This window comes from Numenius arquata, chromosome 18 (genome assembly GCF_964106895.1).
Source record: "Numenius arquata chromosome 18, bNumArq3.hap1.1, whole genome shotgun sequence".
Taxonomy (NCBI): Eukaryota; Metazoa; Chordata; class Aves; order Charadriiformes; family Scolopacidae; genus Numenius; species Numenius arquata.
The window spans coordinates 7,361,217-7,384,157 of NC_133593.1; the positions used below are offsets into that span (position 1 = coordinate 7,361,217).

Consider the following 22,941-nt stretch of genomic DNA (forward strand, 5'->3'; position numbering starts at 1 on the left):
AAATTGTGTGGTAAATCCACCTAAACTCTGTATCACATCTTCCTTGTAAATGCACCTACAGACCATTTCTTTAAGAGCTAAAGAAAAAATTCAACTGCGTTAGGAATTATTCAGGATGGGTTATTGTCCAGCTGCAGATCTAGCACTGTCTAGTCATTTGCACGGGACAAGATGGGGTTTTTTACAGTTTCAGAAAATATTTATTGTATTTTTATTTTTTTTATAATAGGATTTCTGTCTGACGTGGATTTGGTAATGGTTTCACTACTCCAAGATCAATCTAATATTAAATTTTCTTCTTCGGACACTCTGGAAAGGGACCAACAGGACTTCATGAAGGCACAAGGGGGTTCAGTATCCCCAGTTCAGCAAACTGTGAGTAAGATGGACCAGTTCTGTTCTCTTTCTCCAGAGGTATAAGTTCAAATTCAATATCCAGCAATTACTGCACTAAATCTCAGCATACTTAAATGGTAACAAAGTAAACATTGAAAGTTGTATTCATTAACAGTAGAAACCTGAGGCACAATTCTGAGCTAATCTTAAACTCCATGCTAAATTTCCTATTCAGTTGCTTAAAAATCCTATTACTTTAAAAACAAAACAGACAATCCAACTAGCTACTAATCCAGTAAAAATGCTACATTCAAAGTAATTCTCATCCTGTTTCTAAAATAAATAACGAAAAAAGCAGACAGACAAGAGAGACATCAGAACCTTCTTGTCTACTCCCTGCCAGTAGAGAATACCTCCCAGCACTTCACAATTCCTTGGGACTTTTTTGGAATAAAATTATCTCTCCTGTTGCCTGTGTATTCATCATGTTTACCTCCCATAACAAAAGTACAACTGAGAATAGTGTTTTTCATCAAACAGCAGCAAAATAACCATTGTCATACTTTTATTATTAAAATTTCAGATGGGGAATTGACAGCACTGCCATTCATACACCTTTATATAACTAAATATAGGGGTTTCTTTAAATTCTTATTTAATGAAAGATATCACAAACACATACAGTAGGACTATAGAGTAGAGCGAGGAAGTCAGAATCAAGAAGTTACAAACTGAGCAACTTCATGTTCACGTGAGAAGCCCAAAAGTGTCATGAGGTTAGATTTGCATTCTGCAGGAATCCATGATGGAACAGAACATTAAGAGCTTTGTCCCACAGACCAGTGTGCAAGTGACTGAAAAAGCTGAGCCATGCCCCACTCCGCAGAAAGCACTGGCTTCTGTGCTAACTTCCCTTTGGGACTTCTTGAAATCCTGTTCTTCCATGAAGGCATTTATTCCTTTACGTGTTTTCCTAAAACACTGTAAGACCAACTTAAATTTGCAGGGGGAAGGAGGAAAGGGACCACTTGATAATCTGTTCTGACTTTGTGTGTAACACAGATCATTACATTTTCCCCTTCACTGAACACCAGAACCTGCTCTTGGACTTAAACATATCTTCTCAAAGGGCATCCAAGTTGTTACTCACCCTTGATGTCAGGGAAAATATGCATAATTTCTAACCTGAATGTGTTCAGCTTCAGGATCCAGACACTAGTTCTCATCAAGCCTTTCTCTCCTAGATTAAAGAGCACTTTAGTAGCTGTTATTTTCTTTTCGCTAAAGTGCAAAAGGGAAGGGAGGAGATGAGCCAGGAAGGAGGTTAAAATGTCTGCCTAGAGCCTACCTGTCTCAGAATGAGTGTGGCTATGTTAATGAAAGGAAGTGATGTAACTAGCAACATATCTGGCAGCTTGTAACACCAGCAGAGAATGAGATCAAGCTTATTTGACTAAACTTGTATATGACAAGACTTGCACTTATCATATTCCTGTCATTTAATCTGTCATCACTTGATCATACATCATCTTTTGCCTGAAATTGTCAGACCAACTAGTCAATAGTTACCTAAGACATCCTGTTTTTCCAAGATAGCTCAGTCTTCTCAATGCTTTTAATAATTTACTTTTGAACAGTTTTGGATACCAAATAACCAGAAAACCCTTTAGATCTTTTAGGGTTTCTCCAAGTGAAGGTGGCCAGGACTAGTAAATTTATACTTCTCATCAATAATATATTTTTAAGGGACTTTTGTTGTAAACAATGAAAATAATAAAATGTTTGCTCATACTAATCCTAAATAAATGCCAATAATTCATTGCAGGATAATCCCAGTTATAACTGCCAACCATATGAGTCAGACGGCAGGACAGAAAGGAAGAGTTCAGAGTCTTCTCACAGCCCCAGCCCTGCTTCTCCAGCCCAGGATCAAATCCATGGGAGATACCCTACAAGCCAAGGAATTCACTGTGGCAAGAACAAATTTAAAGCATCTTTCAGTACTGAAAAATTCAGACGGTACAGTTACGAGGAAAGTACTGTAGGAAATTATGACAGGTTTCTCAAGAGCAGCAGAAACCCCTTCCACCCTTACAAGAGGCAGATCAGCGAAGATGTCTTCCAGGAAGCACATCAAGCCCTGCCACCAGAAGGTTCACCCTTCAAGAACGCTAGAAGTATTGACGGTTTTGAGGGTCCACCAGGATCTACAGGTCCTGACGAGTCAGAGTCATTTCCTACACATATTCCAAATATCTCCGCTGAGCAACCGTGGTGTAACAGCCTCCAGTACAGCACCACAGGTCAAGATCACGGTTCACAAGTCATGGTCAGTATTTTTTTTGTATTTTTTTTCCTATTTTCAATGGCAAAAATATACTTTTGGAATTATTTTCTTATCTCTTAATGTGACTACATGGACATTTAGTCTCTTGTCAAGTTGCAGGGTAGAACTCAGGATAGACACCCTTATTTATTTGTCTAATTTCTCTATTTAATGGCCTTTCCCTACTGAAAAACAGTCCTCACAAAGATACACAAGGACAAATGATTTTCCACTAGACACGATACACAAACCCTAAATATCCAAATTCTTCCTGACAACGGGTAGTAGTCATCAACTAGTATTTTTAAGGGACAAAAGTTCACAAAACAGTATTTTTCAAGCATGAGGACATGTGTATCAGGTTTGTTACAACACTTCAGCTGATCTGCATTTTTCTTGATGCAAATAGAAGAGAAACTCCAAGACATCGGTACTACTTAAAATTAGATGTGTTTGAGGTATGTGCAGTGTAAAGTACCTGGGCTAATTCACATACTAGATAGAGGCAACTGCCTATTTAGGGCAGCACAGCCCTGAAAAGCAAGAAAAATTACTCTCCGGGATCTCCACAAGGTATCATCTCTGGTGCAATCCAAAGTGTAAAGTGTCTCCTCATCATCTAGTGGAGACAAAAACAATGACTACATCTGCCAGGAGAGGGCCCTAGCCACTGGTGCTAAATGGCTGCGAGGCAAAGAATTGGAGGGTTACCAAAAGAAAGAGGGTTTAAAAAAAAAAAAATCTTAATTGGATTAAGTCAATTTACTAGGGAATGCAGGGATGTTGTCAGGGTACATACCTGGGGATTGAAGCCATTCAGGTTAAGGAGGAAATTGATCTAAATCTCTTATTTCCTGGATAAATACTCATCCAGGTCAGATGAGTTTAATGCAAAACCTATAAGCAGTTAATGAAAATAATTCCCATTTTCTTCCCAAATCCCTGGGCTGCAAGACATAGAGAGTGTAAAGCTGGCCCTGCAGGAGCCCTTTACCAAGTACAGGTGACTACTTGGGAAAAGAAAGTTCATGTCTCCCCTACTTCAGTCAGCACGCAACTTCAACGCTCTGAAATAGCCTCCACACTCCTGGCAAGCTGAAGAGTTCTGAAAAACTTAATCCTACAATCACCACAATAGCATGGATGTTTATTAATACTGGATCTGGCATTTTCTTGGTGCCAGGATATCAAGTCTAATATGTACCCCAACACTAATCTATACCATAAAAGATGACCATTATGGCCTCACTGTAAAAAAGAAGGATAAGTGTCACTAGTTCCTTGAAATAATAAGATGTCTATGGCATCAGCTCTCAGAAGGGAATTCCTGGCCATGGCTGTTAAGTGGGGGAAGGAACCTAGACATGGGGATAAGGACACATCCTTCCCCACACTGTTCGTTACCCTCCAGAGCTCTACCGGCGCTTTGTTTGAATTGCGCTGCTAAAGCAGACAGTGTCACCACACACCCCACACGCCGCACTCAGCGTTCTAGATAAAAGACAGCAAAATTTAACATCCAGGAGCCCAAGTCCTTGGCAGAATCAAGCCCATTGTGGAACCCGGGACAGGGAGCTGGGCAGAACTCCAAGAAGTTAAGACTTGATGAACTTCTCTATGTTTATTTCCACAGTTGCAGAAATAAATTACATTCTTACCGTATTTCCTGTATCTTGATCAAATTGAATAGTCAGCCTAGTTCTTCTTGTCTTCCCTGTCACCTCTCTCCTGTGCATTAAGACCTCACCCTCGACCTAATGACAAAACTCCAGCTTGAGGCACTGACAGTCTGCAAGATAAAAATCAAGGAGTATGAAAAAGAGAGAGCCACATGTGCACACTCAGGAATGAAAGCTGGAGTATGCAGTTGGTGTCTCTGTAGGGGAAAAAGATAAACAGAAACCGACATTTTCTGAATTGCTCTTTGCATGGAATTTGGACTGGGATTTCCTTTCTTAAAGTAGTGATAGTAAACAGTAAAGAAGCTGTTTCTTCTTGTACCACTAAAATATAAAACAAATTCTGTGTCACACTTACTGTAACAGAATCAAGTCCAAAAAAGTAGTAAGTACAATGAAAGACAAGTCAGAACAGTAACTAACAGAATTATTCTATTTAAGACTGAGGTGGTTTTCTCTAATAACTCTTCCCTTAAATATTTCCTGGCAGGATTCAGACATCAAGCTTAGGACATCCCCACTGGAAGGGCAGCCTGGTTTGTATTGTTACCAGCCTCCCATGCAGCAGATGTATTGCCCCTCACATCCTTTCCATGAGGTCAGTACAATACGTAGACCAAAATCTCCTCTATTTCTAGCACTATAATAGTATAGTAGTTATGGTAATAATACAAAAAGACAGATAAAACAATACCTGCTAGAATTGTGTTTGCAGGGCCATGTTTGTACACATACATTTTATTTATGACATTGAGATCTTAAAAGAACCAGAGCTAAATGCATTTTTAAATGGTCATCCAGGAAAGAAAAAAACCCACAACCTTATAAAAATGGAATCTTGGTGCTTCTTATTCATATTTTCACCATTGTGCTCAAAAAAATTGGCTTTGAATCCTGATAAATTATTAACATAAATGTTGGCATTTCAGGATCCAAGGGAATTAAATGTACTTTAACTTCAGAATAAAAAACTATACATATATGTGACTGTTTACTTAAAATTCAGATCAAACATAGAAAAACACTTTTAAAGCAAAATTTTAACAGCAAGATGATGTGCGCTTTCCTTGTGCATGATGGCCACACACATCTCTTTTGCAATCTTTTCACTGTTACATCATCCCCAGTGAAAGATTATTCAGCTGAAGCGTAATTGACAATAATGCTGATGATACATGAGCATTTAAGGTTGTTATTCCATAATGTAACGATATTATTAATAGTAAAAATGCACAGGAGTAACTGACACCTTGTTTTTCTTGAGTGTGTTTAGATGTCATTTGAATACATGTCAGTTCCTATTTTCAAAGCAATTTACACGCAGTATCTTCATAAAATCACTCACACATATATACCTTAAGCTTACATGCGATCCGAGTGCATGTTTATAGAGGTTAGTGAGTGTGGTCTACTCAGCTTGGAAAACTCGGCAGAGAGGAAGGGTGTGTATTACGGAAAGTAATTTTCATGACTCTGAAATGTCTTTAAATAATTTCTTTTAGATATAAACAGTGGTGCTGTTCAATGCATTGAAATTTTCCTCTTTTATGCTGTTATCTGCAATGTACGAAATTTTCAGGCAGAAAGATGTCTGAGGAGATAAAAATATGCTTGAAACACCCTATTTAAAAAATAAAACAAAACCCAAACCAAAACAACCTTAAAGTGAAATTAACACAACGAGGACTTTTCCGATACCTAGGCAGAAATCCATACACAAAAATAGCACAACTACCAAAACTCCCAACCATTAGAACTGTATGAAATTAAACTTACAGGAAATTCATATATATAAAATATTTGAACATAAAAGCTCACACTTGAGTTGCGACTCCTTTGATCTCAGTGACTGATGCCTGACACTGTGGAATCAACTCTACCATCTCATGCAACTCGCTCAAGAAATATAAAAAATGTGACTAACAGAGCAGTGATTTAAAGCTATGCAAAGAAAACAAAAATCAGGTTACCATATGATATTTCTTTGGGATTCTTAATTCATATGGTGTTACTCGTCTGAGTCATTAAAATAGCGATCACACCATTCATCGTCAAGACTTAGTCCCTCATGAGGAAAATGAAAAGTTATTTTTGCGATGATTTTCTTTAAGAGGAAATTTAAGTAACTTTTTAAAACAGATACTGAATGACCATAAAGAACAAGAATAGACATAAGCAGGAATATCATTGATAAAATTAAATCATCTGTCATGGATGACTTTTTAGGAATTTGATTTGTTACAGTTTTGTAAAGCATTATTAAGGAAGAATGAAAGTAGTGGTTTTTCATATTTTTACGTGTGTACTTCTTATAAACTCCCCCAAGCTGTCTGCTGAAACTTAAAGGAAGGTGTCTCGTTATTACACTATATAACCCCTTGGATATAGAGAGGAATAAACAGGGAGTAACTGTACCAACTACTTGGAGAGCTTCAGGGCCTCCTACGGCCTTTCTGAACTTCCAGTGCCTGGGAGAGTTAAATGATGGTGTGGTGAGGCAGCTCAAGTACCAACGCTTGCATGAAGTAAATGTCTAAAATCAGGTTCTTATTATCATCATCTTTCTCCTCCCGCTCCCTCAGCGGTGGCCGGACCCTGACCACCAACTGGACTTTGTATTTAAATCAACTCAGGGGCTTGGGGGCACAGAGGTTCTTCTCCGAGGAGGTGTTGCACAACGACAGACCCATTTGCTCAGGGCATCCACCTGCTACTGAAGTTCAAATATTTTTGACATAAAGGGCTTTTTGTACCTCTGTCCTCAGCTTGAGATGGGTACAGATGCTAAATAGATATGAGAAGGCACAGAAAGAAGAAATTCTCCTACACTGAGTCAGGAAATATGGCTAGAGAATAATCACGCTCCTGGCTCTTTCTTTTACCTATCACCGAGGCATTCCACCAGCCAGAATTTACCAAACCGTTTTTTTTCCTTTTCGCTATATTGTGGTAAAAAGATAACTATTTTTAAGTTCTTATCAACAACATCATAATAATTTACTTGTTTTTTCCTGTTACCCTAAAACTCAATGGAAGTGATAAAAGGTAATAATAAAACTAAAATAGAATAAAAAGAAAGGTGATATTACACTACCGGCCTAACTTACAAATTGATTGATTTTATTATTGTTAATTTAGAAGAAAGGGGTCCCCAATGAAGGATTAACTTGCCACAAAAGCGCTGCTGCAAACATAAAGTAGTTCCCCATCCATCTCCCCACCCACTAGCACCATCCATCTCACGCGCAGTATAAATGTCAGGTTTGCGTGTTGCTTTTGCAGAGACTCCAGTTAGCTTGTTAATTCATTTGAACATTTTTCATTTCTTTTTTCGTTCTGAAGCGGGCACCCTTCCCCTGTCACTACTGATTTGATACCAGTACTATTACTATACATTGGTATTAACCACATTTAGAAAAAACTACAAAATCAAAGCTGAAATACACCTTCTGCTGCTAGGGAGCTGCTAGGCAAGACACAACAAGCACTGAGAAGAAAGTCTTCCATCCACCTGCAGGCTGGCACTGTGACAGAGCTCCTACATGTAGCAGGTTTCTCTTAGAATTTTCAATATTTGTGCTTTTTCACGTTACTCTAGTAAAAGTATGGCAACGTGTTCTACTCCTCAGGGGAAAAGACCAATAGATATAAGCAGCCAAAGACAGAGCAGGTAGAATCACTGTCCCTGTGCCATAATCAGCTACTGGGAAATGAAAGAACATGTGATACAAGACTGAGAAGAAGGGGAATAACATCTTTTGCATGGAACAGCTCCAGAATTATTATTTTACATTTCAAATGCGAATGGAGCAGTGCGATTTGAATCACTAGGAAGTTACACTCAAGAGAACGGGCCCTTTAGCCTGCAGTGAAGGATGGTCAAACCATTCCTCACTTTTCATTAAAGGGATGAGAGAGATCAACTCCTTCGTTAACTTTGTCCAAATGATAAAATGGCCTCACCTTCTCCTTTGCTGGACACAATACAAATGATGACTCATAAGAAAAATTACTTCTTACTGACCTGAAAGAAATAGCAGACACTTACTGAAGTCACTTACCCACCCACCATAAAACACGGACACCTTTCATGCCAGTTGGGCGACGGTAAAACCAGCTCAAGCCTGTCCTACCAGACCATTCCCCAGCTTCTGCTCCCTCAAAAAGGACTAATGAAACCAATAAAACAGAAATAATCCTTAAAATGCCCAGTTATTGCCTTTGGTGATGACATCACAACCAGCCCCATCTCAGTATTTATTCCTTTCAAAGAGCCACTAACACCAATAAAATCCAAATTGTTGTATGAATTGTCCAGTTTTCTACTCTGGTGAAAAATCTACCCCCAATGCAGCAAAGCATTTGCACACGGAAAGCAGTTCACAGCTGCTCTGGAGACTGCAGTTTTGCCCAGTATTTAATTTAACGAGGCAGGACATGATTAATTATGTACATCTCATTTCTTTTACCCTGCAAACAAATGAGCGTATTCAGTGTGTTTTTCCACATTCCATTTCAGGCAATGCAATGTTAGAAAGATAAAAGCAAACAAGCAAAAAACTCCAGCAGCAACAATAAAATTACTGAGAAACTGAAATAAATTATTCAGAATCCAGACTAAATAAATAAACTATGAGCATTTTGCAAGCACATGATAACCTCTCACAGGCATTTAAAGGGGTCAAAGACCCAGAGCAACAGAAACTATTGGTCTGAAAGTAGGAATGACAGTAAGAAACTAAGATGTATAAACTAATTGCCAAGGAAATTTTCCAATAAGTCTGGAAAGCTACATAATAATCTTTCAGAGGAACCATAAAAACCTCATGACACAGGACTGCTAGAGGTAAGCAGTAAAACACAAGACCAGGGTTCAGCAACCTTCGAGTCCTAGGGAAGGCACGCAGGTAGATTTTTTAATAGCATATGACATGACTCCTTAATTTCGGCCATGCCCTAGCTCTGGCATCTGGAAAGATTCATCTCTGAGAAGCAGAAATTCCTCTCACATTGAGCTGCAAGTTCATGGAGAGCCAACTGATGGTATCTTACCTTAGCAGGGCAGTGTTTCTTTGTTCTTGAAAGTTGCCTGCCAGCAGGTTTAAACTGTAATTTGGAAAAGAAGAGTATGTGACCAACTGCTGTGCTAAAAAATTGAGAGCAAACCTGCAGAAACTCTGATGCAATCAAGGCTATCTATATGTATTATCTCCTCTCTTTCACCTATATTTTTTGGCATATTTCTATCCTGGTGATTGCATGACAGGCCAGCCAGTTCCTTTGTGTGTCCTGGAGCTGGTCCTGGCTCAGAGGTCTGCTGGAACAGAGAACTCAGCATTTCAGTCTCAGGAAGCATCTGCAGCTTGACCCAATGGGTGGGGTGAGGGTAGCATGAATGCTGTCTGATTTTAGGGGTCCTGGCTATTCTTTTTAGCTTTCTGATATAGAAAATTGAGGGGGGAAAAGAAGTTGCTTAAGGTGGTGGTTAACAGCACTTGAACTCCCGGGCTCTTGGAGAAGCCTGGTTCTTGTCATCGACTATGAGGGAACCTCACAGCTTCAGCACGAGTCGGGCAATATGAAAACCACCCATAAGAAATGTCTCATGTGCCACTCTCCTGACTCCTGGAATGACACTACTAACTTATTCTATAATGATACATTTGATTTACACATATATTCTGCTGCCATCCACTAAAACTTTGGTAGTCATCGTCTTTTTTTTTACTGCTTTGCCTGATAACAGCAAATTGAACAGATGATTTGGGCTGCTGTTCTCTTGGAATTAGATTTTCTACGCTTTGAATTTTTGCCTTGTATCCCTCTCCATCTAAAAACCAAAAAAAAAACAGTACACAAAGCCAAATAAATTTCAGTCAAAACTTCCCTGTTTCTTCCTATATTTGTAGTGGCTTTACTTAATAGGCTTATTTTTCTGTGGTGCACATTGTTTGAAGTACTTTATTCTGTTTTTTTTTTATTTATATAAATAAAATCACACCACTAATTTACTTGTCTACATATTGTAATGTTCAGGGGAGGCTGAGCAGTCTGAGATACTTTAACTGCAAAGGAGATGGCTGAAGGGAGATATGCTTTAGGTCTATAAAATTGTGAATTATCTGGAGATAATTAATGGTGTACAGTTACTCCCATTTTTCACAAGAACTCAGTAGTATAGCAGGTGATAAGAAAATAAAGTACCTTTTTTACATACTTCAATTTGGAATACACTGCAACAGGATCTGGTAACAGCCAACATATCAGTGAGCTCCTCCTTGTATATGCCCCATTTCTTCTACTTCTTGAGCATTAACTAGTAATATTAATGATTCTCAATACCATGCTATAAAGACTTTAGGTCTGACTTGGCATAACAGCTATTACATGTATGCAGAGGAAGTATCCTCAGAACTAAGTAGTTTAATACTGTTATTAAGAAAGAAATAGTTTTGAGAGCTTGTTGCTAAGCCAAGTAACATCTCTTTTATTGTACCCTCAGTATCCTTCAGGAGGCAACTATCCTGTGACTTATATTACTTCTTCACACTATCCTTACCAAAGAATTGCTCCTCAAAGCAGTCAAGAATCCCAGCAGCCTCTTTTTCCCAAGCCCATCTACTCCTACAGGTAACAAAATATTTCTTTTCACGTCCTTATGTTACAGGAAATACACTGTTTACCCATGGCCTATTTCCAGCATAATTTGCAACAACATGCTTACTCGTATTTGTCTTGTTCCCAGTGTGCTCTGTCCTGTTTGCATGAATCACAAGATGTTCCAGACTCTGGGGCCAAGGCAGAGGGAAAGGAAACGTTGTAAAGCATGTGAACAGTCTTGATCACCCCCACAAAAGCTAGATGTTTCTCTAATACAAAATTTTAGGTGTCATAAATTTCATCAGCACAAGATTAATCACTCTGCGTTGTCTTTTCCAGGACCTGTGTTAAAACTAATTTTTTTTTTCTTTGATTACTAGGGCAAGGTAATGCCTAGAAAACATATCAGCTCTGCCAGTCACCACACAGGTTTAGCCCCCAAGTACCAGTCTAACAAATTAGATCAGACAATTAAATTTTAATTATACCTTCTGTCACTGTCAGTTTGATATTCTCTTTGTGGCCTCTATCAGTTTAAGCATTCAAACCCAACCTTAAATAAACTTACACTAGCAGGATTTGAAGGCTGTGGTCTTCATTCCACTTTCTCTTTATTTTAAAACCAGGTTGGACCTTCTATATGTGTTTTGAGAATTACCTCTAGAAGTTAAGCAGTGTAAGGATGTTGCTTATAAATAACTGAGTGGAAGCTTTAAGCATTTAAGTATTCCTGCTATGACAGTGAAAGCCAGAATAATTACACGTGCTGTGAAAAACAGGGTTTTTTTCTGCCTCTGAGGAGTCAAGCAGACCAGGCTAAAATACTTTTCTTTCTCTTCCTAAAGCATCCTGATCTTCATGGCACTCAAAAACAGCAAGACAGGGAGCTTGCCAGTCAGTGAGATTTACAATTTCATGACGGAACACTTTCCTTACTTTAAGGTGAGTTCCAGAGGGTGGGAGGAATCTCTCCCAAACTTGCCTGGCAGCACAGGGAACAGGGGAGGGGATTCAAGCTACGAAAAGGGATAATTTCTTGGTAGATTAATATCAAATCACACTATATACCTTAATGATCACAAACTACCCAGCATTTTAGGCTGAGGCAGACATGTGAACGTGACATGAGGTAATACTTAACACAAAAAAATGTCAAGAACTGTTCCAACTTTGAGTTTGTGCAGGTAACAGTGGCCATTCCTCACTAACAACTCATAAAAAGGATAAATATTTTTAAAAACCCACCCATTCCTTGCTCTCAGATCTCAAACACAGGCAGGACTGGTCTTGTGGGTTTCCTCTGCCATCAATAGCACTCTCCAGGGTGGTGTGGAAGCAGAAGTTCAAGGTCATCTTGCTCCATTTTGGAGCTGGGATGTCCATCTGAAGCAATTCCATCACCAGCATGCCCTGTACAAAGAAAAGTACAGGATGTGATGAATGGTACTAAGCTTATAATTACACAGTAATGTTGGTGAAGGTAAGGGTGTATGGTTTGCAGCAGATACTATTGAAATTTAAATCCGTGCTGTAAGAGAATGGGTTGCCGCACTTGGAACACCAGTGGGAAGAGATGAGTCAGCACATGATCCAAGAGCAGAAGGATTACAGTTAAGATTTTAAAAAGAGCTATAATAGAATTGTCGACTGATTCCGAACACAGAGCTTTATTATTGCTGATTCTTAAAAAAAGGTCTCACTAGAAGTCCATATCAGGTGACCTGTGACTGTTAGCAAGGCCCAAAAATGAAAATAAAGCAACATGAGTCTGTCCTGTTCCCTATCGCAAATAAACATGCAGCAATTAAATCAAATTTAAAGCAGCTAAAGAAAGGCAATTCAAAAATTTGTATTAAGAAAAGAACACTATAAATAACTATAAATAAATGTTCTGGTACAATTTTGCAATGGTTTTGGACAGTAACTGAGGATAAATAATACCTTAAAAAAAAAATTTAAACATGTCAGTAATCTGAGAAAAAGAATTCACATTATCATGAAGGAAGAACTGTTAGGATCCATTACCCATCTGTATTCCCAGATCTCCTCCCAAAGGAATCACTAGCTACTCTGTTATTTGTTACGAGCAAAAGAAGGGAGAAAAAGTAAAGAAACCTACCATCGTAATTGAAGAAGTGCCCCATCACAACTGGGGCATAATCCACCGAAACAAACCTGAAGTGCTGTATCTTTGTTAAGTCACAGGGACACAACTGATTTTTAGGCAAAACACACATGAAATTAAGTAATGACAGAAATCCAAACAGGGAAAGGAAGGGTAGAATGGCATGTGAGGAGAACATAGTAGCTGTACTTTTTTTTTTTTTTTCAAAATAATAATAAATTTCAAGGTTTGTATTTTGTTCCAGAGAATATCAACTCTGTTTTCCATGCGCTTATCACTAGTTGCAAGAAATATTAATAATCCAAAGGAAAATAGTTTGAGGGTTGTGAAAAAGGTCCTGGGCTGTGATATCTTGAAATTGATATTTTGCAGAAATACGCTTCTTAGCATAATGCGCAAATCATGTGATCTACAGCAAAGTAGTATGTTCTTATCTGATCACTGTTTTTTAGAAAAATAACATGAGTTTCAAGCAGAGAGGTGGGAATATTAAAAAACATAAATCCACGTTCATTCACCAGACCAAACTGAACTTAGTTCTCCTTTGTCTTACAATACAATCAATTATAAAGTTAATCAGCAGCTTGCAAACCAGATGATGATGCTGCCAACACCGCATAGAATTCCTCAGCAACGAGACAGTGGCTCTGCTAGTGTCACCTTCCTGGTCCTGAAGTTAATGTTAATCTGACACAGGGGGAGATACATCCTATCCTCAACTAGATACTGTGTGTAAATACTGTGTATTGTGTATGGTGTGATATTCTGTGTGTGAATGTGCGTTCCTATGACTGTGTGTGTACATACAGATGTGGACGTTCATATACTCACCCGTACTGCAGGTATATTTCTACCACAGCTTTAAATAACTGTTTTATTCCCAATCTAAACTTTTTCCTTCCTGCTTATCAAAACTTGCCTGTTCCACAGAGTGTGGGGTTTGGTGGCATTTTCTTCTTCTTTTTTTTCCAGATCCTTGCATATTTTTCTTAATTCATTTAAAACTTGATGAGAATGAGGTTACTGCTGTCATATGCATTATAGAAAAAGAATGGTGCAGGGGATACTACTGGATCACTTGCTATTTTTGATGGAATTTTGCATTTTACTTACAAATACAGTCAAATGATTGAGTAATTCCATACCAAACATCCTTAAAATAAGCAGGGGATAATAATCAAGAGAATATTATGCTTATGGGCACTAAGCCCTGTCTATCTCTGGTCTTCACAGGAGGCCGCAGAATTGTCAATATATGGCAAAAGCTGGTGTCCTCAATCCTCCCTTTTATGGAGAGTCTTCAGCAAGATAAAGCAATATAAAAATCAGCAAAGAACATTTTGTTGTTGCTACCAGAACACACTAAATAGCAGGATACAACAGGGGGAGGGGAAGCAATTTGAGCTGGAGAGCAGCAGAGTACAAGTGTGCACAGAATCTTGCTGGGAGACATGAGATGATACAAGCCTAGTCAAATTAACTTGTATTCGCTGCCACAGCAAATTTAGTTTCTATGATGCAACAATCTCATTTCTAGTTGAAACAGAGCAATCCAACTCCTACGTCCTAAAAAAAACATCTACGCAGCTAAAGTTGAATTACTCTTTGATGTACCTCTCCCTTCTCCTGAGACCTAGATTTAAAGGGAAAGGGTTTTGCAAGATCACTGAACTCTTTAAACTTCAAGAGGCGGGCAGGATCAATGGGTCTGCACAATAATATTTTTTGCTTGTCATCCTTTTTTTTTTTTTTTCCTTTGTAGTGATTAGTGAGTCTAACAGAAAGCTTTAATCTTAGTAATTGGAGTTATTGCCAGTGGTCCAAGAGGTTACAGAGGTCTGTGGCCTGGTGGAACTTCCAGCAGCAAGTGTTCTCTCCACACAGCTCCCGCACCACACCAAAGGCAGCAGTGGCACAAAGGAGCCATGGCAGGGAGATTCCGACTATACAAGAGCAACTTTGATAGCCAAAGCTCCCTTCATTAGCAGGCAATCAAACGTTAACTTAAAAATCTAGTGACAGAGCTGTAACATGAACACGCTGCCAGAGCGTCCCTTCAGGCCCCAGCTTGGTAAACGACTCTTTCTCTCTCCTCAGCAATATCGCCTTTAACGCAAGAACCTGTTCAGCTCCTGGTAGCGCTCTCCAGAATAAATCCGTGCGCTTTTTGCTCTTACGTTTCTAAAACTATCTCATAGTTTACACCCCCACACCTTCTGAAAACCTCTGAGAAACACACGCCACTCCCATCTTCTCTGGTGCTGAGCAGAAACACTAATTATCCTGTCTGGGCCCAGGCAGAGGTGGATGTGGCCTCATGTGCAGGGCAAGAAACATGAATATTCTTTCAGGTCAGCTCATTTCAGTAGCTGAGCGCACATCTCACTGAGGAGGAGCAGTTTTATTTACTTTAGGAACTGCCAGAGAGCAGCCTGAATACGATCTGCAAGGGAGAAAAACTGATTCATCATCCTTAGTATTCCCCTATGGCAGAAAGAGCTTTAAAGGGTTTTTTTTTGTTGGGGTTTTGTTGTTTTTTTTTAAATAGAAATGCATGTTGTCTCACCTATGGGCCTGGCTAACAGAACAGTAAAATGCTGACATCAGGTGGGCCAAAAGGGTAAAAACTGTGCTGCTGTGAAGCTTACTTTTTCAGTAAATAACATAGTATTTAAATAAATAATAGTTTTTAATAAATAATAGTATTTAACTACCACAACAAACCTAATTTTTTTTTCACGAAGAAAGCAAGTATTACATTTGACCCTCAAATTCTTCAGTGAGGCTTTTAACCTGATCTCCTTCTATGACAAAGTGACCGGCTCGGTGGATGAGGGAAAGGCTCACGGATGTTGTTTACCTGGACTGTAGTAAAGCCTTTGATACGGTTTCCCACAGCATTCTCCTGGAGAAACTGGCTGCCCACAGCTTGGACGGGAGTGCTCTTCGCTGGGTTAAAAATTGTCTGGAGGCCAGCCCCAGAGAGTGGTGGTGAATGGAGTTAAATCCAGTTGGAGGCCTGTCACGAGGAGTATTCCCCAGGGCTCAGTGTTGGGGCCGGTTCTCTTTAATATCTTTATCAACGATCTGGATGAGGGGATTGAGTGCACCCTTAGTCAGTTTGCAGATGACACCAAGTTGGGTGGGAGTGTCGACCTGCTTGAGGGGAGAAAGGCTTTGCAGAGGGGTCTGGACAGGCTGGCTAGATGGGCCCAGGCCAGTGTCGTGAGGTTCAACAAGGCCAAGTTCCTGCACTTGGGTCACAAAAACCCCATGCAGCGCTCCAGGCTGAGGGAAGAGTGGCTGGAGCTGCCTGGTGGAAAAGGACCTGGGGGAGTTGGTCAACAGCCAGTTGAACATGAGCCAGCAGTGTGCCCAGGTGGCCATGAAGGCCACCAGCATCCTGGCCTGTGACAGGAACAGCGTGGCAAGTAGGCCTAAGGAAGCGATTGCCCCCCTGTGCTCGGCACTGGTGAGGCCCCACCTCAAACACTGTGTCCAGTTTTGGGCCCCTCACGACGGGAAAGACATTGAGGTGCTGGAGTGTGTCCAGAGAAGGGCAATGGAGCTGGTGAGGGGTCTGGAGCACAAGTCTTGTGAGGAGCAGCTGAGGGAGCTGGGGGTGTTCAGCCTGGAGAAAAGGAGGCTGAGGGGAGACGTTATTGTGCTCTACAACTACCTGAAAGGAGGGTGTAGCCAGAGGGGTTGGTCTCTTCTCCCAAGTAACAGGCAATAGGACAAGAGCAAATGGCCTCAAGTTGCGCCAGGGGATGTTTACATTGGATATTAGGAAAAATTTTTACACTGAAATGGTTATTAAGCTTTGGAACAGGCTGCCCAGGGAAGTGGTTGAGGCACCATCCCTGGAGGTCTTTAAAAGATGGGCAGACATACTGCTGAGGGACATGGTTTAGTGATGGTTTTTGTCAGTGTTAGGTTGACGGTTGGACTCGATGATCTGAAAGGTCCCTTCCAACGAAGGCAATTCTATGATTCTAACCCCTTTAACCCACAAGATAGTCCTTCACAAGAAGCTACGAAAGAACCGATTTTACATTCCTGATAAAAGTAACATTTCTGTCAAAGTATGTTCAAAAACTCCTGGTGTATCATGTAAAAGCAAAAACACACGCCTATGGAACAAATTGCATTGTGCAGTATGTACCAAAAGAAAAGCAAAGAAGTGACACCTCAGGAATTTACTATAGGAATCTTCTGATATGAACACGCATACTAATTTATAAAGCCTTAATGTGCTGGCTAGCATCTTCTGGCCACATGACTAAGTAGGCAGAAATGAGTGAAATCAAGTAAACAAGCACCAGAAAAAACTTATATGCAATAAAAGGATACAGTGACAATTCTTCAAGATCAGTAGTTCAGACTAGCAGGGAAACAGGCATTTCCCATCAGAATCTGAGCATGACCGTTTTGCTGGGTATTTCCCTCTTCATCCTTCACAGTAATATTCATTTTCAAAGTTCTTTTACAAGCAACCAGGAAAAAAAAAAAAAAAAGAAAAAAATTTTAAAAATTGAACTGTTTAAGCAGAGGGTTTGCACTAGGTTTCCTCCCTCATTGATCAGAAACAGCCTAAATAGAGTAATCATTTTAATGAAGCTTATGCATATTCTTTAGTTTAAGAAACTTCCCAGCTTCCACTATTGAGTAAAAAATAAATGCAAAGTAAAATGATGCAGTGATCAGCTGTAGAAACCTGTATCTCACCTGTAGGGGTTGTGATTAAACCATTTGGTTATAGAATTGGCTGGCATACAAAGTTACACCTACAGGAGCATGCTAAAATTCTTTTGAAGTCTGCCTGGACACTTAATTTGAGCCCACGTAGCACATAGTCCTTCAATTAAGTGTTTGCAATTTCTCTGGGTGTTCCAGAAGAGATTAAGATAGATTTCCTGTTAGTTCACAGTTCTAGAATATAATTCTTTACACATGTAATTCTTCCGATTTGCAAATTCACTCTTAAAAACCCCGCAGCCCTTCTGACAAGGCCAACCTTCTTGCTTAAAAGATCAGGTACTATTTTATCTGATTTGTTTCATCCCGCACAACAGGACTCTAACATTTTTGTGGCTTCCCTCTAATGTACAAGTTTCGTATTGTAGAAAGTATAATCTAAACGGCATTTCTTATAATCTTACCAGTCAAAACAGAAATATATTTGTTGGTTTTTTTTTCCCTGAAGTTCCATTATTAGATTGGATTTGTTTTTCCAGACAGCTCCAGATGGCTGGAAGAATTCTGTGCGCCACAACTTATCTTTGAACAAATGCTTTGAGAAAGTTGAAAACAAGTCAGGCAATTCTTCTCGGAAAGGCTGTTTGTGGGCTCTGAATCCAGCCAAAATTGATAAGATGCAGGAGGAGCTTCAGAAATGGAAGAGGAAAGACCCAGTTGCTGTAAGGAAGAGTATGGCAAAGCCAGGTCAGTAATACGTCAGTGTGCTCATTCCCAAACTGTAGTCCCCAGAACTTTTCTTTGCAATAGGCACCAAGCTGTATAAAAGAATTTACAAGATTGAGGAAAGCATTTAAGAATTTTTCCTGGTTATAAAGTGATTGGCAAAACAAGAAAAAAAAAAATTAAAAACCAGAATTAAATAAGACCTGGGTTTGCAGGAGTGCTTCCAAATGGGCACAAAGAAGCTTCACCAAGAAAACATTCTCTCTTGACTCTCACTAAACTTTAAGATAAAAACACCGCTGAAATAAGTACTAGAGAATAAAATTTGAAATTAACCGAGAAGTATCCAACCTTTAAACACAAAAATGCAATTTATCACATACTCGCCTGACAATGATAATTTACAAAAACATTTCAGGCTTTTGGAGTTCTTCTCATATATGGGCTAGCACTTTTGCTTGCCATTCCACTCACCTGTTTCCTGAGGAACATTAAAATTCCAGCTGCAAGCTCCGAAAATTAAGGCTCTGTCAGGAAGAAGTCAGTCACAGCTTTTTTTTTTTTTTTTTTTTTCCTTGTTTTGTAGAAGAACTTGACACACTGATCGGCGACAAAAGTGAAAAGCTGAGATCTTCCATCATGTCCTGCAGCCCGACAGGGCTTGCAAGTGCCTCCCTCTCCAGGCAGATGGCAGTCCAGCCCCATTCCATGGTGGAGCCATCTCTTTCCTCCGGCATCCCACAGCCCTTACACAGCATCCCCGCCTCAGGACCTCTCCATGTCAAGACCCCAGTATCAAATTTGCTCGGGGGGCAGCAAACCGCCTGCTATCCATCACCACAGGGTTTTCCTCACATCTCCACTCCACTGATGCAACAGCCACCTGACCCTCAGACCCTCTATTCTTCTGGGGAGGCTCAAGGCGAGCTCGGAACTCAGCCCTGCGTCCCCCAGGACTCTCCACTGCCAGCACAGACCCCCCCTAGCTGTGGGGCAAGGGGGTCCCCAGCCCACACAGCGCCAGGCACGCTCCTGCAGGAGGGGGAGCTCAGCAATGACATCGACGCTCTTAATCCATCCCTGACTGATTTTGATCTCCAAGGTAGGTATCTAAGGTATTTTTATTCATCACATCCCAACCTGCGTAAGGTCATAGAATGGTTCAAGTTGGAGGGGACCTTAAAGACCATCTAATTCTAACCCCCCTGCCATAGGCAGGGACACCTCCCACCAGACCAGGTTGCTCAAAGCCCCATCCAGCCTGGCCTTGAACACCTCCAGGGATGGGGCAGCCACAGCTCCTCTGGGCAACCTGGGCCAGTGTCTCACCACCCTCATAGTGAAAAATTTTTTCCTAATATCTAATCTAAATCTCCCCTCTTTCAGTTTAAAACCCTTACCTGTGGCTTCACTCCCTGATCAAGAGTCCCTCCCCGGCTTTCCTGTAGCCCTTTTAGGTGCTGGAAGCGGCTATAAGGTCTCCCTGGAGCCTTCTCTTCTCCAGGCTGAACAACCCCAACTCTCTCAGCCTGTCTTCATAAGCAGAGGTGCTCCAGCCCTCTGAGCAACTTCATGACCTCCTCTGGTCCATGGCTCCAACAGGTCCATGTCCTTTTGTTGGGGCCTCCAGAGCTTGAGGCAGCACTGCAGGGGGGTCTCACCAGAGCAGAGGGGTAAAATCCTCTCCCTCAACCTGCTGGCAAGATGCATTTATGTCCTTCTTTTTTAATTTCTTGTCCTTGCAGCTGCTACAAAGACCACCTTACTCGGTTACATTATTTTGCACAACATGGAATTTTGCACTGTACCTTTAAAAAGTTTCTCAAGAAAGCTACAGATTTACATCCAGAGTTAAAAAAACCAACCTTACTCTTGACTCACTGCAGTACATTATTTAGAATGTATTTTTAAAATTCAGACATACTTTCCACTGAAAACTACTCAAGCACAACTGTTTAGTGCGTATCAAGAGAATTGTTAAGTGAGGGGCACAAAGAAATAATTTTGATTGAATTAACATGTTAGCATTTTTCTTTATCGGTATTTATTCAAACACCTTCCACATCTCTGCTCAAAAGAATGCTATTTACTCCTTCACAAGGCATTCATATGATCTATGCCCTGAACAATTATATTTTCTGAGGTGCGTTCTTGAATACTTAGTTATGTAATGCTGACAGTAAAGTTTTTTATATTAAATAATTGAATCATCTTGAATGGGCAGGATTTTGAACACTAAGAACATAGATTTCCACGCAATATTAAAAACCCACCAAGTTTATGTGCGTGTAAATATATTATTTTTTTTTAATATATGTATACATAGAAAATAAAACCTATCCAAATGATAAAGCGCTAGCTGCACCAAATAACATGCAAGAATTGCCTTCCTGCACAGACAAAAAGTGGTACACAAAGCAACCTAAAAGACAGAGCAAAAAAAACCCAGCCTTAATAACCTACATGACTCAGCGAATGCAGCTGCCGTGCCATTGTACTGTCACAAATATTCCGCAACCCTGCCATGCCCAGATTGCTTTACTAAGATTAACAACACAGGGTTGGTTTTTTTTGGGTTTTTTTGTTTTTTTTTTTTTGAATCCTCAGCTTCTTCCTCTTCCAGGCAGGCGGGTCTCACATTCCACTCCTTTTTGTTTCCGTTTTACTCAGTTAATCTGAAGGACACTCGTTTGTGCCGTGAATATTCTGTGCGCTTCACCAATATGACACAATTCCAGCTCCCCTCTGTTCTTGCCCTTTGCCTTAAATTATTTAACCTTATCTAAGTTTTTTACTTACTTTCTTTACAAAACTACCAAATCTCAAATTAGCGGTCATAGAACTTAAGACAAGGCCTACACACTTGGAGCAAAATCATTATACACACACATTAAAAAAAAATATATTTAAAAAACCCCAAATCAAACTTCTTCTAGCAAAAGGGCTAAGTGTTATCCCATTTGATAGTCTGCGGATGGTGGGTACAGCTTCGGAGCAACAATCTCCCTGCCACCACCCCCCCTGAAGAAATCTTCAATGACGAATATGAAAAATACAGGCCTCCTGCAGTAACTTATTTAATGTTTTCGCTGTGACAGGCACATTCAGCAGAAAGATGAGCAACTTTTGGGGACACATTAGAAAAAAGTAACATTTTGGATCTTTTGATTTGTCAGGTCGATCACACACCCAGAAATTCAGTTTGTAATTAAGGGAACGCTACACCGTAAGAATACAAGAAGGCCAGTTGTAAAGTCATATTATTTGCAGATTTGTCCCACAAAGTGCCATTAGCTCTTCCGTATCTTATAAAGATAAAAGAGGCAATTTCCTCTTCCGAAATTAGAGGGGAGGGGGGGTCAGATAGAAGTTATGCTTCATGAGGATACATTTGCAACAGAATCTTGCCAATTATCAAGTGAAATACTTTTCTTCAATTAATGCTGCTTTCTCCCAGATTTAAATTTACTATGGAGACAGACAAATAATAAGTATCTAAAAAATGTTATTCCTTTTTCAATCACAAGATTAAGAGTACCTACACGTACAGCATCTGTATAATTACTGACTTCTCCTGTAAAACGACATTTAAAAAAGCAAGTTGAGTCAATCCATTTTGGTTTGTTATAGGAAACCTTTGGGAGGAGCTGAAAGACGACAGCCTGGCCGTGGACCCCCTGGTTCTCATTTCATCGTCCCCAACGTCATCCTCGTGTTTCCCGTCCCACTGCCAGCTGGGGACTAGCCCCACTGGCAGCACCCAGAGCGGAGTCCCCCACAGCAACCTGCCCGACCTACAACTCACCACCCTCTACTCCGCTTTCATGGAGCTGGACACCGTCTCTCCCGCCTACCTAAGTAATCCTGGATCTAAACCTATAGCACTGATGTGAACCACGCACCAACCGAATTTATTATTATTATTATTATTATTATTTTGTCTAAATACAGTCCTAACCACCACACGCACTTACCTGTCTGATTTATGTCAGCTGAAACTGTGTCCATCCGAATAAGGATAATCTTCTTCCAGAACTCGCCCGCAGGATATGTAGCTTTACTACGATAATTTTCTATGGACAGATACTAAAAAAAAAAAAAAAAAAAAAAAAAAAAAATTAAAAACTATTTAAAAATAATATTGTTAACGGCTGAACTGGTCAACACCATTTTATCAAGCCACTCATCTTCTGCATCTTCCAGAAACAAATGACTATAAGAGGAAACCAAATGACTGACCTTTTTTTTTTTTTCTTCCCTTTTTTTTTTTTTTTTCCTTAAATGAAAGCTGCTTGCAAATGAACATAGAAGTCAAAGCGAACAATAAGCTAACTTATTTCCTGGAGCCATTGATGTCAACATCATCTGCCACAGACCACTAAAAAAAAAAAAAATTAAAAAAAAAATCTGCATATTAAAACATTTATAGCCACGTTGAAAGAAGTTCTGGG

At 40.0% G+C, this 22,941-nt stretch overlaps 1 protein-coding gene across 1 annotated transcript; it reads left to right on the forward strand.

The window, feature by feature from the left end:
- The first annotated feature begins 255 nt into the window (after positions 1–255).
- Positions 256–22,383, forward strand: FOXN1 (forkhead box N1). The gene is made up of 8 exons (XM_074160777.1): positions 256–375; positions 2,162–2,665; positions 4,832–4,939; positions 10,844–10,971; positions 11,787–11,883; positions 18,304–18,511; positions 19,077–19,592; positions 22,121–22,383. The coding sequence occupies exons 1-8, from the start codon at positions 256–258 to the stop codon at positions 22,381–22,383; spliced, it is 1,944 nt and encodes a 647-aa protein (XP_074016878.1).
- The last annotated feature ends 558 nt before the right edge of the window (positions 22,384–22,941 follow it).

What these genes read in the sequence shown, in the direction of transcription:
- FOXN1 (XM_074160777.1), top strand. Translation starts at nt 256, where the DNA reads ATGGTTTCACTACTCCAAGATCAATCTAATATTAAATTTTCTTCTTCG. An exon ending in TATCCCCAGTTCAGCAAACT is followed by an intron (nt 376 to 2,161) that starts GTGAGTAAGATG and finishes AATTCATTGCAG; the next exon opens with GATAATCCCAGTTATAACTG. An exon ending in GAAGAGTATGGCAAAGCCAG is followed by an intron (nt 18,512 to 19,076) that starts GTCAGTAATACG and finishes CTTGTTTTGTAG; the next exon opens with AAGAACTTGACACACTGATC.